This window comes from Mesoplodon bidens (assembly GCF_964165515.1).
Source record: "Mesoplodon bidens genome assembly, chromosome: 9".
NCBI classification, from domain to species: Eukaryota; Metazoa; Chordata; class Mammalia; order Artiodactyla; family Ziphiidae; genus Mesoplodon; species Mesoplodon bidens.
The window spans coordinates 101,844,774-101,860,951 of record NC_138166.1 but is presented as its reverse complement, the minus strand read 5'-3'; the positions used below and the strand labels follow the sequence as shown (position 1 = coordinate 101,860,951).

Genomic DNA, 16,178 nt, shown 5'->3' with positions numbered 1-16,178 from the left:
AATTACCTTAAACTCTGAGGATCCCATTAAGGTAGTGTTCTTGTAGGTTTTCTGGTCCGATCGGTGACTGATTCTAATCCATAAACCCTGCTCTCTTTTGACCTTTACTAAACTTGATAATTGCCTTTCTTGATGAATATCTTCTGACTTAAGGCATGGTTTTAAGCAAAAGTAGGTTTTGGATCCCCCCCCCCCCGCAACGTTTTTTTCCTACCCAAGCCTGTTATTTTTAAACCATAGAGCTACAGACATGTAAGACATTAATGTTTTATACCTAATCATAGTTAGAAATTTTAAAATTCATAGGTACATTAACATAATAGATATTCGAAATTTTATAGAATCATCCCAAGATAAAATGAATCCTGAATTGGAAAATCAGATTTCTCGTGAAGTTGATAGTGAAGAAATGGAAATGCCTCCTAAAGTGATGCACAATTGCGGTGCAGATCAAAAGGAGAACAAAATGGAAGTGACAGACAGCGCTGAAGCCCTTGCCCCCCAGGTCGCTGTGCAGCAGGGGGAAGTGCACTTGTTGGAGGGACCTAACATGGCGGCGTCCCCAGAAGAACCCCGGCCTCCAGGAGTCAACATTGGATCTGTCACTGTCCCGTCCCCAGGTGGGGAAGGTACGGTTTTATGTTCTAAGGAACAGCTGGCCAGAGAAAGGGTACCAGAAGAAATGGAACAGAAAGAAAATCCTGAACCTTATACTGCATTTATGGACTTCGAAGTGGCTCCTGCAATTGAGAGTTGTGTGAAAGATGGTGTATGCCAAGAAAGCAAATCCGTAAAATTACCATCTGAGACGGAGTCATCATTTTCATCAGCAGCGGGCATAAGCAAGGCAAATGAGTCTTCCTCTCCAGCACTTTCTTCCGACTTGCCTTCCCACGACATGCTGCATAGTTACCCGTCGACTCCCAGTGCTTCTGCTGGAAACATCATGCCAACAACTTACATCTCAGTCACCCCCAAAATTGGCATGGGTAAACCAGCTATTACCAAAAGGAAATTTTCTCCTGGTAGACCTCGGTCCAGACAGGTATGGTGATTTTAATGATGTTGATAGAAAAGATGTTGGAGTGATTCTATAAAGTAAAAAAAGTGTATGTGTAGCTTTGGTTTGGAGGGCAGGTTTTCCCGTTCAGGTGGAATGTAGATGTAATGTTGACTTATGTGTTTTGGCCACTTAAAAAAACACACTGTTAATGAAGACTAGTTTATTAAACTTGAAGTGATCTTATTGGAATTTAAGTGCAACCTATTTGATTATAGTTTCTAATAGAAAACACTTTAAAGAAGTTTTTAGTTCTATGCCATAGTAACAGCAGAGACTTTAAAAAAAAAGTAAGGTTTTGGGTATAGTGTAATTAGTATTTATTTTTCCTCTCAAATGTATTTGTTTATTAATATTATTTGTTGTACATATTTTTAACTGCTTAAGCATCAGAATTTACCTAGAGTATTTTTCATGCAGGGGAATTTCTCATTTTGGTTTTTCTATTGATTGCTAACTTTTTGTGGGAATTTTTTTAAAGTTAGGACTTACTTCAGTGGTTTTGTGAACAAAATTTTAGGATTATATTGTTGATCTTCAGGAAATGAAGGGAGTTCTTCCCATGATTGTTCTAAGTTGTGTGAATGTGAACTCTACCCTGTAAGGGTAAGTTCTAGATCTTTTTCAGTGGGATTTGAGTGAAACTACAAAGCAAAGTGAAGATACTATAGCTAAGAATTATGTGTTCTACAAAATTTCTACTTTCTGAAGTTTTTCATAAAATAGCAAGATATCAAACAGTGCAAAAGTGTTTAGTCACAATAATAATTTGGAGTTTTAAGTCTCATGATTTAAATTGCTTTCAGTGATTAAAGTTTAACTTTTTATAGGAGTAATAATATCTTGATCTTGATCGTCTAATTTTGGGATTGTGACACCAGTAAAAAAGTTAAATCAAACTTTATTTTAATGTGAAAATTAGTCTCCTACTTGATATTTATTTTCTATTGAGAGATTTTTCTTCTCAAACTATTTCTCTTCATCCTTAGTTTTTTCTTTTATTTTCCTTTTCTTTTTTTGAATAGCATATACTAATTGTGTAGTTTTGGCTCTGAAAAGACTTTAGCAATGGAAATTTGAATCTCAAATTTAATTTTGGTTCAGACATTTACATTCTTTAAGGATATTGCATCATAAATATTCCTGTTAAATTTTACTGGTGTCTCTCCTTATTTAGAGACTTCTGCTCCAACTGAGAAGCCATTACGATTATTTTTCTGTTGACCTATGTTCCAAAATAGTGTGGGTATTTTTGTATGTGTGTGAGAGTGTGTATGTACATATATTTTTTTTCTTCCAAGTTCATCCCATTTTACATGAGCCGTGTCTTAATATTTGTTACTGTTGCTACTTCTGCTATGTTCTCTTTCAGCTGTGGTATGTTCTTCCTTCTATTTAGCTGCTGCTGTCTGATTACTACCTCACAATTTGCTGCTCATCTCACAAGCAGCTGTAGGCCATGTTTTACCTCCCAGTTTTGTTTTAGTTGTATAGGAAACAACCTTCAGTTGGTGATTCAGAGCTTGTTGATACACTGCTTTGCTTTTGTGGAGAGTATGCATTGGATAGAACAAGATACCTTATTTGTATCATCTTATTTTATGGGAAAATATTTAATGAAATCACATGACTGTGATCTGCTTCAGACACTCATGTACTAATTGCTCTCATGATAATATTGAAAGTTTTTGTTAAATCTTCTATGAAATATGTTTTCTTAGAAACATTTTCTTGAAGTATTCTTAAATATTTAAAGAAAATTTCATAGAGAAAACATAAGTACTATTAAATATATTTTGATAACTTTCAAATGCTAAGAATTGTTTTCTTCATTTTACCTTTCCACCTTTTTTGTTGTTGTTGTTGCTGCTGCTAACATCATGTATATGGAGAGCTTAGGAATTTACATAAGTTCTGAGACTGACATCTGTTGAGAGGTTCTCATGGAGAAGGTGAAATTGCTTCAAGAGAGGAGGTTTCCAAAAATAGTGCTTCATTAGATTATAACCACTTTGCCATTACGTTGTGAACTGAATTTCTTATTTTTCATCAATTTAAGTAGTTTATTAAGAACCCTAGAATTTTATAACATACTTGTGTGTTGCAATAGCATTTTAAATGAAGTGTCTCGAATTAACATATCAGTTTCATAATCTGTTCCTGTGAGAGCAAAACAGGCCTCCAGTGGTGAGCTGTAGAGGATTCTAGTTTTGCTAACAATTAATTACAAGTAAGCAATTCCTCCCTCCCCACCTCCCTCCCTTCTCTTTCTTCCATTTCTGGTTTCTAGACGTAAACCTTTTAGTAAGAAGCACTGTTGGCATTTTGGGGGGTTGGTTTGTTTTTGCTTTTAAAGTTAAGAAAGGCAGATCGGTGAATCATATCATCCAAATAAAGAGAGATTCTGTTCTTGATAAATTATTTCATATCCAGCTTTTAACTAAAATAAATTTGAATTTTGAAGTACTGCTTTATATAATGTATACATAATGATATTCATTAAAGGAAATTACTCTAGTAGTTGTACTTGTCTATTCCTGGATACCTATGAGGTAAACCTACATACTGATACTTTGTCTTAGAACCTATCAAAAAAGGTTTAATTAGTAAATAGGTAAATATTCTCTATTCTTTATGAGGAATAAAAGTTGTAGAGTAGATACCAACAGTGATTTTCCCACATACCTTCTAGTCTAAATACTATGTGGCATTTTATGAAAGTGACTTTTAAGAAGACTATTTTGTATTATTTATATATATTTGTACTGTAATTAATTGATGGGAAAGATTAATATAAATTCAGCATGAATATTTCCATAGTGCAGTTGTTTGGCTTCAAAGCCTTATTCTTCCATTACTGTCTTTGGGACACCAAGCAAGTTACCGTGTGAACTCTCTTGGTTTCTTCATCCGTAAAACTATATCAGATGGTTGTTAGAATTTAACGATAACACCTATAAACCCCCTGACACATAGCAAATGGTAGTGCTGCCCTGCTTTCTTTCTTGATTTGCAGGATAATGCAGATATTATGTGAAAATGGAGACTTGAGAAGGATGTAATGTTCATGTGTTAAATTTGGCTGTGAAGTGGTGGTCCTGAAACCCATCACGTTGACTCATAACTATTTCTAAGGAAATGTGCCAGTGAAAATAACTGCAGGCCCGAGCAAGTCAAACACTGGCCACAGTAAATACAAGATGTAGTAGGTTTTCAAGTTCAGTGCCACATAGTGGTTGCACAGATTTTAGAACTAAACTGCCTATTTAATTATTCTGTGTGTGATACAGGCTGCAGTAGAGGAAACCACAGGGTACTGTGGGAAAGCAGAAAGGGCAAGAGGAAAAACTCTACTCAGGCTTATAGGCTTAGGCATGTTTTCTGGGAGAAATTACTAAACCATTGCTACTCAAAATGTGACCTGCAGACCAGGAATATCAATATCACCTGGAAGTTTGTTACACTGAATCTCAGGCCCCACCTTAACTTGAGTGAACATGTCTATTTTAAGAAGATCCCCATGCAGCCTGAAGTCCAAGAAGCATTGCTCTAAACCATTGAGAAACTGTAGTTTTCATCCTAAAAAAATGTCTAGCCTTTGGGGTGTCAACCTACAACACATACAGATCAGAAGTGTCATACATCCCTCTTAGTTTTCTTGTGCCTGTTACATTTTTTAAGCCATTACTAAAACGATTGCTAGCACCAGCCAAATTCACTTTCTTAAATTACAGAGGGCTAAAGCTAGCAACAGCTATTTCTGTATGTATATAGTTTATCTCTTATCAAATCACTCTCAGGACTAAATTTCTTGTTCTGTTTGATGTTGAACTCAGTTTTGTATATGACTTATTTATGTTAAAAGAATTCTGTAAGTCATAAAAAAGTGAATTGTTTGCTACAATAGCTGTAATGTACATGAGTGAATGTATGTACCAAAAAGACAAAACTATAAATGCTTGTGTTTTCAGTTTCTCTCACTAATTGTCCTCCTTTCTACTCTCGTTTCACTGTTTTCACTTTCTCTAAATCAAACTCACCCATTAATAGCAATCTTGGTTTTGCACAGTATGTAGGGAGAGGGTGGACTTAGGACTTGGCGGTGTGAATCTGCCCAGGAGACATACCTGACCTTCTCTGGCCACGCTTTAAACTGATTCAGTAGAATTGGATACTCGTGGGCCCTAATCATGACATTGATCATATTTAACAGCCAGCAACAGAGTTTGACTTCTAATAGAAAGTTGCCCATAATAGCCTACCCTCCACCTGCCATTATTGTCCCATTTCCCTATTCCCACAGTCCTTGTAACAGCTTTGTAATTTTACTAGGTTGATAAATTCACCTGAGAAATTGGCCTCAAAGCAGAAAACTGAATACCAACTTTAAACAGTAATAATTATTGTTGGAATCGAATTCAGTCTCTGCCAAATAGTATTTTTAAAGTTTCTGTGGCATTTGAGAACAAGTTGGTTCTGTTTAGCGCTTTGTAACTTAAATTCTCCTGATGGTTACATTTTTTAACCCCCCCCTTTTTTTTTTCAGTTTGTAGATAGTTTAAGAGCAACAGTGCGTGGAATAGGTTGGTAATTTTTTAATAGGTTAAGAAGTCCAAGATTCTAGGCTACAACTGATGGAATTAGTGTGTTTCATATCACAGTACAGTGTTTATTGATGCACTTATGAATACATGCATGCAGAAGTGCTCAGTAGAAAAAGTAGGCGTTGAATAAGTGCTGAACAGAAGGCTTACTTAACATAGCAGTGAACGAAGAGAGCAGGGTGTCTGCCATCAAGTTTATACTCCAGCGGCAATAGATAGATACAAGTGCGGGAAAGTAAAACCAAGTGTACCAACGGTGTAAACCATGCTACAGTAGATGGGCAAGCTGACCTCTTCTGAATGGTCTGTGTAAATTCTTTTTGATCAAAGCTGAGATCTGAAGGGTAATTTATAACTACAGTTGATAATTACATCAGTATTTTAGTTTTAAGGTCTAAAGAATATATTAGGTAATTTCTTCTTTGTGAAAATATCTAAGTGTAATCATAATTTTCTTCATTTCCTATAAAATTTCACGTTCTCTACCTTCCAATACCTTATGATAACATACTTACTAAAATTTGTAATGTACCTACCCAAGCTTTTATTGTATAAGTTTTTCATAGCAGTTGAATGGTTGTCTAATTATCCCTGAAATAGCATCTAAACATTCTTAATCTATAGAGCCCTTCATTTTGTTCATCCATGTTATATGAAGTGTGAATGCTTTTTGAAATGAGATATAATTTTGGCATCAAAGCTAACTTATAAATTATGGATAAATATTATTTTAGAATATGACTTTTTATGGTATACTTTAAGGACTATCTACTGATATACCATTAAACGATCTACCAAAAGGAATTTAATATGTACACTAGCCAGATATCCTCAGAGAAAAACACTGCGTGGAAACGTTGAGGGAACGAGGTTTAGATATCTCTTGCTCTCACTCTCTTCCACTAAATACTGATAAACAAAAGAACAGATGACCCCATATTGTGTTCAGTATGCAGATGCTAAAGGTGTTGTAAAGGACACATGGTTCACTTGGAGTGCCCGGGAAGGCCTCTTCGAGGAGGAAGTATTTAAGGCCATACCTGAAGATTCTGGAGACGCCAACCAGTGGACAGGTGGTGTAGTTCTGAGTCAGTAGGTCCCCGTTGTTGAAGCGCTCGGTGTGTGTGAAGGATGGCAAGGAAGCCAGGGTAGCCAGGGCATATCGACAGTGAGAGATGCCACAAGATGAAACTGAAGAGAGGCACCAGGAAAGGTTTGAGTTTTAAGTGTCACTGCGGAGCTATCGGAGGGTTTGGAACAGGGCAGGAGAGTCTTGCTTGGTCCCATTTACATTTTTTAGGAGTCCCTCTGGCTGCTCTGTGGGGAAAGGCTTGAGGAGGTGCAGGTGAGGAAGAAGCATAAAGAGAAGTAGACCTTTGCAGCAGGCTAGCTGAGAGGTGGTGCTGGCCGTGGGAGTGCAGAGAAACAGAATGACCAGAGACAGAACTTGAAGAGAGAATGTGCTGAATTTACCGATGGTTGGGATCAAAGGGGTGGTGAGGGAGAGGGTGGAGGGGTCAGAGGAGAGTGATGAGAGAAGAGAACAGGTCTAATGACTCCCGGTTTTCTCACTGGGACTGGAATCCATTTCTAAAGATGGGGAACAATTGTGAGTTGGAACTCGTTAAGGGAGAGAGTTTAGACAGTAAACTGGAGAGGTTTTGTGCGACAAAATGGATGTGCTAAGAAGGAAGTTGAAAATCCTAATCACTTGGAGCTCTCAGAACATGTTAGAACCAGAAATGTGAATTTGGGGAACAACAACATCCAAGATGGTGTCTACAGTCCTCATTGTAGATAAGATCATTTAGGACAAGACTACACTGAGGAGAGTGGTCCAGGCTTCCGCCCTGGGAAACAGTGGGGCTTTAGAGGTCAAGTGGAGGAAGAACTCACATGGGAGGCTGAGAAGGGTCAGTGAAGGAGGGCAGAGAAGCATTCACTGATGTGCTGCTCAGAGCCCAGCAGAGCTGTAAGTAGATGTTGACAGTGAAATGACAATAGAGAAATTGCTTTTGTCAGCGCAGAGGTTACAGAAGGCCCTGGACACAGTAGGAAAGAAGCCAGGTGTGGACATAGATGCAAGGTGATCTGTTAGTGGGAAAGCGATTTGTCAGGTGAAATCAGCATGGCTGTTAGCTGAGCTGAGGGTAGGTTAATTAAAGTGAAACCAGTCTCTCCCTGTGTGGTCTTTCTCCAAATACTGTTATTTCATTAACTATCTCCTCCCCAAAGGATAGTCAAGTTCTTATTTCTAGTTATTTAAATTCCCTGGTGGTATTTTAATGTGATTAATAGGCTACTACTTCTCAGTTTGTTAGTGTTCTAGAAACCTGGTAAGTACTGTGTTTCTTGTCTTTAGTTTTGATCATTTAATTGGTAAAATTATAGCATGCTTTGTTGAATTATCTAATTCCAAATAGGTTCTGTATTGTTTGACATTTGTGTTTAAAATGTTACCTTTGTGGAGTAAACGTTTTTCTTTATGCTGCTTCTCATCTTCATCAGATTAGCTCAGGTTATTGCTGAGTGTGCTTATCTGGAAGCAAAATGTTTTCCTTTTATCTTAACTATTTTAGTAAGTACTGTTTCTCGTATAAATAATCAGATACATCAGGCATTTTAATTTGCAAATTTAGGACAATTTGCTTTAACATTTTTATACTTTTCAAATTAGTTCCTTGGATATAATCCAAGTGTAGTAGTCTCCTAAATAAAAATAAAAACCCACAACTAATGGTCACTGAAAGAAGAGTAATTAAATGTTAGGATTATAATGGTATTTGCATCTTACGGTTACAAACTAACTTTCCAAATTTTAAAGTGAATGTGTCTGTTGATTGCTCATGTTTCTGACTGCATTTTTTGGCCTACTGTTTTGGTGGTTTATAGCAAGAAGTATACATAACATTCTTTATGTTTATTCTTTTCTCCTTTCTGGTAGAGTGATAGTTGTTAGAAGAAAATAATCCCCAAATAGTTTCTTATAGTTTTAATTCTTAAAGTTTGATTGACATTTATTTATATCTTGGTGCCGTAATTGCAGTTCATGAGTCAATGTTGATGTCATATAAACCTTAATTTTTAATACGTTTCATTGTACTGATGTTTCAACCAGAATAAAACATTTAATGTAAATTGTAGCTACAAGCATTTAAGTATAAAGTCACTGTAAGTGATAAGCTTATTTTCCTTACTACCTTGAAGCAATATGTCCTAAATTTCCATACGTCTGCATTTGTTTTTGCTGTTCTAAAATTCCTTAGTTGCTGGCTTTGACCTTTTATGTTGCGGAGTTTTATACATCTATTTTCTCACCTGCCATATCCTAGGGGGCTTGGAGTACCCATAATACAGTGAGCCCACCTTCCTGGTCCCCAGACATTTCAGAAGGCCGGGAAATTTTTAAACCCAGGCAGCTTCCTGGCAGTGCCATTTGGAGCATCAAAGTGGTAAATAAAATTGCATTTACATTCGTATATCATTTCTTTCTGGTTGGTTTTGTCCGAGTAGAAGTTAAGAATTAAACCTTTCTTTTCTAGATAAATAGTTTAGTTTCCAGAGGCACTTTTTAAATCTAAAATTTTTAATATGAAGAAGCAACGTGCTTGCCTGGAATAGGAGGAAATTAAATTGCCATTTTACTTGACTGATGTTAAGTGTAAAATTTTAATACCCTTTTTTATGGTTGCTTCCTTTTATGTTGTAATTACCAGTATTTCTATGGGGGAAATCCTTGTCACATAGGCTATAAAGTAATTAAAGACTTGTTCATCATATCATAAAATTTTGTTGCTTAGAAAAGAACAAAAGAAGGGCTACATTAATTTATTATATATTAATGGAGAAGAAATAGCAGAATTGCAGCAGATTTCATTGTCTGTGTTAATAATCTGAAAACTATAGGATCTCCTTTTCATGTCGTTGGTGGATGACTCTGTTAGTCCTTGAAGTAAGTTAAGTAGTCTGATGCATTTTGAAGGTGAAAAATTAATTTGAAAAAGTGTTAATCATCTGAAAAGTTAAGCGATTTTCCTGACTAGAGAAGACAGTATTCTTCATCTTCTATATTTAATAATATAATTCTGGAGTAAGTGTTTTTAATTTAGACTAATTAAGGATTTCAAAGGAGTTCTAGATTCTGCTTTCCTATTTTCTGTCACCGTTGGAAGAACTACTTTTCAACTCACTCTGATAGCATGCAAGGTGTTGAAAATGTAAATATTAATTTGAAGAGTTAAAGAGGTCTTCTTTGATCATTATGAAGCATATACCACTGATTTTCACTTATTCTTACCTGTGTCATTGGATGTTGAGGAAAAATAAATTGAGGGATTACTGTAGTCTTGATTCAGTCACTGACTTTTAAAAAATCTTTTATACCTACTGAAAAACAACAAGAAAAACTATCCAATTCAACACTACCCTGTCCCTTGCTCAGAGAAGCTCAGGATCTGAAGGAAAGCAGCTTAAGAGGATAAGGAGAGGCAGCTGGAAAACTGGAAGTTGGCTTACTAAAACTGAAGGAACAAAAGCCCCCCTTCCCTTTTGTTCACGTGTGTCTTTTTGATGCTCACAGTATAACCATAAATTGCTGACTTGGAGAGCATTCTGCCAAATAGGTGATGAGCTCAGTGTTTCAAACTGCTGCAGGTGACCTCAGCTGAAGATGTCACATATTATTTACCTTGTTAGGGAAAACAAAATCAGGATTTTACTGAGCATTTTAGTAACCTTAAATATACATAGCACAAGTAGGTGTAGATGCCAGGTTTTTTCAGGTAGTAATACATAAGTCTGAGAATGAATAAGAAAACAGCAACACAAAACCTTAGTGCTTATTTGTTAAAATATCAGGGAATTCAACATATTTTCCCATAGAATTTTTTCTTGGGTAAAAATTCAGATAAATTATTTCCACTTGAAGTAATTATCATCTAGGTGATTTAAAGCAAGCCTTTTAATTTTTCATGAGCTTTCCTGTATGGTCAGGTATTGAACGGTTAGAGGAAATTGACAGTTTTCACGACAGAAAAAATACTGTTGCACATAGTAAAAATGAGCTTTCGTGCGACGCAGCAGTGCAGAATAGTGGTTAAGAGTGAGGTCGCTGGAGCCAGGCTTGCCCGGTGTCTGACTTGGCGCAAGTTGCTTAACCTTTTTATTCCCCAGTGTACTTACCTCTGAAGTGGGGATGATAAAACAGCATTGATCTTACAAGATTGTTGAGAGGAACAAGTGCTTCGAGCAGTACTAATAGGTACTCAGCATATGAGAACTATTAATATCAGTACGATTACAAGAAACCAGTTAGCCAGAGAGTCCTTCCTCTTACTTGCTCTATAATACAATACAATTTGTTGCGCCTGAAAATACCTGGATAGAGTTGTGGCTTTTCCCACCACCTAGGATGTAGGATTAGGAAACGGAAATACAGCACCAAGGTTTGCTGTTGCAGGGCATTCACAGTGACAGACCAAGTTTGATTCTAAGGTTGTAGATGTTTAAGTCGTAGAATGCATATTGAAAGATGCAGCTAATAAGCCTGGTTTCTTAATATTTATCATCTGATTAGAATAAAAGGGAGAAGCAAGTATTTGTGTAACATTTAATAAGACGGTTTATCTCACATTTTGGATTTAAAATTCTTTTGGGCTTTTACAGAATGCTGACTTTTCCGTATCTGTTGTGTAGGGCCGGGGGTCAGGATTTCCAGGAAAGCGGAGACCTCGTGGTGCAGGACTGTCAGGACGAGGCGGCAGAGGCAGATCAAAGTTGAAAAGTGGAATCGGGGCAGTTGTGTTACCCGGGGTAAGGCCCGCTCCCTTTACCTTCGCTACAGTCCTTAATGTGTCAGCTGACCATGATCAGCTCATTTGTACCAAATTACTTAGATTCTAAGAGTCACGTAGGCTAAAATTTTTATCTCCATTTGCATTTCTTTTTAAACCTCTGGTGAGGTTTTCTTTTATATTTTCTACTTTCTCATCCCTTTTTTCTTACCTTCCTCTTTGACTCTGATCTTTCTTCTCCAAAATCCAATATGCAATGTATTTGCTCTGTTATATATATAACTCCTGTTATGTTCTTGAGTTTATGTGAAGAATTTAATTATGTTGGTGTTTTAAATTTTTGATTGTAGTTGCTCTCAGTGTTGTAATATGGTTTACAGAAAAAATTAGAAATGTTGTAGATTAGTGTGGAGTCTAAAAATGTTGAAGATTTTATGACTGTCTTAGACATATTTGAATTTAAGATTGGTAACTGTATGGTCATTGGCACATTATGAGGCTTTGTTTAAATGTGTATTGAAAAAACTGCATTTGGCAAATAATAGCAAATATATCCTGCAGTAACTTTACTATTTTACCGATACTCTGTTTTTCAGATTCTAATTGTCATGTTAAGTTCAGGATACAGGTGGGATTGTTCAATTTGCTACTGTTTTTCAGATTCTAATTGTCATGTTAAGTCCAGGATACGGTGGGATTGTTCAGTTTGCTGCTAAAGGAGTAAGGAAACTTGGATTCTGGTGTTTTTTTTTAAAAGCAAGACCCTCCCTCCCTCCCTACTCCCCGAATTAATAGGCTTATTGAGGTAAAATTGATATAAGATAAGGTACAAATATTTGAAGCGTACAATCTCGTAGGTTTTGACACGTGTACACCCTTGAAAACCACACTGCAGTTAAGAACATATTCGGCCCTCACAGTTTCTTTGTGCCCCTGAAATCCCTTTGCCTTCCTTCCTGTCTTACCCTCAGGCAATGACTGATCTGATTTCCATTTCTGTCGATTAGTTTGCGTTTTCTGGAGTCTGTGTAAGTGGAATCATGCTGAATATAATCTTTTTGGTATGATTTATTTCACTCAGCATAATTATTTTGATATTAATTCATGCTCTTGTATGTGTTAACAGTTCGTTTTTGTTGTTGAAGAGCATTCCATAGCACGGATGAGCCGCAATTTGTATCTCTGTTCACCTATTGAGGGACATTATGTTTGCTTCCATTTTTTGGTTATTAGAAATAAAACTGCTCCAAACTTTTATATATAAGTTCACCTGTGGATATGTTTTCTCTTCTCATGGGTAAACATATAGAAATGGAATGGCTGGATGTATGGTAGGTATATGCTTAGCTTTTTAAGAAAAGGTTGGTTTTCAAGTTGGGTGTGACATTTTATATTTGCAAGAATGTGTAAGGTTCCATTTCCTCCACATACTCACCCACATTTGGTATGGCCAGTCTTCTTAATTTTAGCCACTGTAACAGGTATGTTAAGAGTATCTGACTTGCATTTCTCTAATAACTTGTGATATTGATCAGCTTTTTTAGGTGCTTATTTGCTATCTGTATATCTTCTTTGATAAAGTCACTCTTCAGATCTTTAATACATTTTCCAAAATTGAGTTTTTTGGGGTTTTTTTTTGCGGTACGCGGGCCTCTCACTGTTGTGGCCTCTCCCGTCGCGGAGCACAGGCCCCGGACGCGCAGGCTCAGCGGCCATGGCTCACGGGCCCAGCCGCTCCATGGCATGTGGGATCTTCCCGGACCGGGGCACGAACCCGTGTCCCCTGCATCGGCAGGTGGACTCTAAACCACTGTGCCACCAGGGAAGCCCAAAATCGAGTATTTTAAGAAAAATTTATTTGTTTTTATTTTTGGCTGTGTTGGGTCTTCGTTGCTGCGCAGAGGCTTTCTCTAGTTGCGGTGAGCGGGGCTACTCTTCGTTGCGGTACACAGGCTCCTCATTGCAGTGGCTTCTCTTGTTGCGTAGCATGGGCTCCAGGCACGCGGGCTTTAGTAGTTGTGGCTCGCGGGCTCTAGAGCACAGGCTCAATAGTTGTGGCACACAGGCTTAGTTGCTCTGCGGCATGTGGGATCTTCCTGGACTGGGGCTCGAACCCATGTCCCCTGCATTGGCAGGTGGATTCTTAAACACTGCACCACCAGGAAAGCCCAAAATTGAGTAGTTTTTTAATTAACTGAGTTTTGAGATTTCTTTATGTATTCTGGACACAAGCTCTTCATCATATATATGATTTGCAAATGTTTTCTTGCATTTTTGGGTTTGTCTTTGCATTTTGTTAACTGTGTCTTTCACAGAGCAGTTGATTTAGTTTTGATGGAGTCCAGTTTATTAATTTTTTTCTTCTTCTGTGGATTGTGCTTTTTGGTGCTGAGAAATACTTGTGTCACCCAAGGTCACAAAGATATTCTGTGTTTTCTTCTAGAAAGGTATTGCATTTAGATCTATAATCCAATTTGAGTTTTTTTAATGGTATGAATAAGGATGGAAGTTCATTTTTTTTACATATTGAGTAGCCGGTTGTTTTAGCACTGTTTCTCTGAATTGCCTTTCATCATTCTTGAAAATTAGTTATCATATATGTGGATCTATTTTTGGAATCTCATGCTATACGATTGCTCCGTTTCTTTAGGCCAATACTCCACTATTTTGATAACTTCTACTTTACAACTACTCTTGAAATCAAACACTGTTAGTGTTCTGATTTTCTACTTTTCAAAGTTGTTTTGACTATTCTAAATCCTTTGTACTTCTATATGAATTTTAGTATTAGCTTGTCAATATCTACAGATAAGCCTGCTAGGATCTTGATTGCGTTTGCATTCAAACTGTAGATTAATTTGGGGAAGATTGACATTTTAACCATATTGAGTTTTTGAACCCATCAGCACCTGTATCTCTCCATTTCTTTAGGTCTTCTTCAATTTCTTTCAGTGATGTTCTTTAGTTTTCAACAGACACATTGAACAAATACTGTTAATCAGATTTATCTCCATCTTCCATACTTTTTATGCTATTGTTAATGGTAGTGTTGTCTTAATTTCAAATTGTGTTTGTCAATTGCTAGTATCCAGAAATACTACTCATTTTTGTGTATCTGTTGTGTACATAATAAGGTTGTGTATCCTACAACCGTATTAAACTCCCTTATTCTAATTGCTTATTTGTAGAATCCATTGGGTTTTCTACATAAACGATCATGTTGTCTGCAGATAAAGTTTTACGTCTTTCTTTTTAATCTGGAGTCCTTTCATGTCTATTCTTTATTGCATTTGCTATAACCTTCAGTATGTGTTGAACAGAAGTGAAGAGCTCAGATAACCTTGTTTTTGACCTTGAGGAGAAAGCATATAGTTTTTCATAATTAAGTATGGTGTTAGCCTTAGTTTTGTTTTAATAGACATCCTAAATCAGTGTGAGGAATTTCCTTTCTATTAATAGTCTGCTGAGTTTTTTTTTTTTTTAAATTAGGAGTAGATGTCAAAAGTAGATTCTGTCAAATGTGGTTTTTTTTTTTTTTTTTTGCATTTGTAGAGATGATCATGTAGCTTGTTTGTTGATATGTGAGTTACATCTTTATGTGTGTGTGCTAAAGCAATCTTGCATTCCTGGGTTAAACTCTACTTGGTTGTGATGTTGGATCCAGTTTGCTAAAAACTTTAGACTTTTTATATCTATGTTAATGAGGGATATTGGTCTATAGTCTTATTTTCTTATCATGTCTTTGGTTTTCATATCAGCATAATTCTGGCTTCATAGAATGATTGGGAAATATAGTTTGCTCTTCAATTTTCTAGAAAAGTTGTGTAGTGTTGGGAATTTCTTTCTTATATTATTTATAGATAGAATCATTAGTGGAGCCATTTTGGCCAGGAGTTTATTGGAAGATTTTCAACTACAAATTCAATGTCTTTCATAGGTATAGGGCTCTTTAGGTTATCTGTTTTTTCTTGCATGAATTTGTCTTTTAAGGAATTTGTCTGTTTCATGTAGGTTGACAAATCTGTTCTTCTAGTGTTCCTTTACTGTCCTTTTGAATTGGTAGTGATGTTACTCATTCCTGTTGTTGGTAATTTGTGTCTTTTCTCCATTTTCCTGATCAGTCTTGCTTGAGGTTTATCAACTTTATTGACCTTTTTTGAGCCAGCCTTTGCTTTCATTCATTTTTCTGTATTTTTTTCTACTTTCTATTCCATTGATTTCCACTCTGATCTTTATCATTTCCTTTTCTCTCACTTTGAGTTTAATTTGCTCTTTTTTTTGTTTTCTTTTTTGTGTCCCTGCTTGGCAATGCCCAACTTAATGAGGTTTAGGTTAGAGCTTTCTCTTTTCTTCGGCCTATATCTGTGGTTCAGGAAAATAAAACTTTTGTAACCTTCAGAACAGATCAGACTGATATCTGTGCAGGGAACAATAGCGCATACTTTGTCAAAGATTGCCTTTGAGGTAGATTTTATTTTTCTAACAGTTTCAAGATCATGAAATAAAGTATGAAATGAAAACAGTGTGTCACTAAGCTAGATGATAGAGTTTCCTTTCTTACATGTATGAATTTGCTATTTTAAAAAATTTTTGATTTTTCAGCACTTTCCTGTCCCCCTGCTTGATTTAGGGGATACTGCAGCTTTCTACTACAGACTTTGTTTCTGGCTGATACGGGGAATACTGTGTTCCATCCTCGTTTTTCAGTTTAACAAAAGCATT

At 36.5% G+C, this 16,178-nt stretch overlaps 1 protein-coding gene across 11 annotated transcripts in view; it reads left to right on the top strand.

The window, feature by feature from the left end:
- Positions 1–16,178, top strand: part of KMT2C (lysine methyltransferase 2C) — a 291,663-nt gene that overhangs the window by 187,272 nt on the left and 88,213 nt on the right. For all 11 annotated transcript variants that reach the window (XR_014016732.1, XM_081244951.1, XM_081244952.1 and 8 more), the window contains exons 14-16: positions 342–1,045; positions 8,997–9,116; positions 11,359–11,475. Coding sequence is in view for 10 of the 11 variants with exons in the window: in XM_081244951.1 (XP_081101077.1) it covers positions 342–1,045; positions 8,997–9,116; positions 11,359–11,475 (941 nt within the window). In the remaining variant the exon portion in view is untranslated. The remainder of the gene's footprint in view (positions 1–341; positions 1,046–8,996; positions 9,117–11,358; positions 11,476–16,178) is intronic.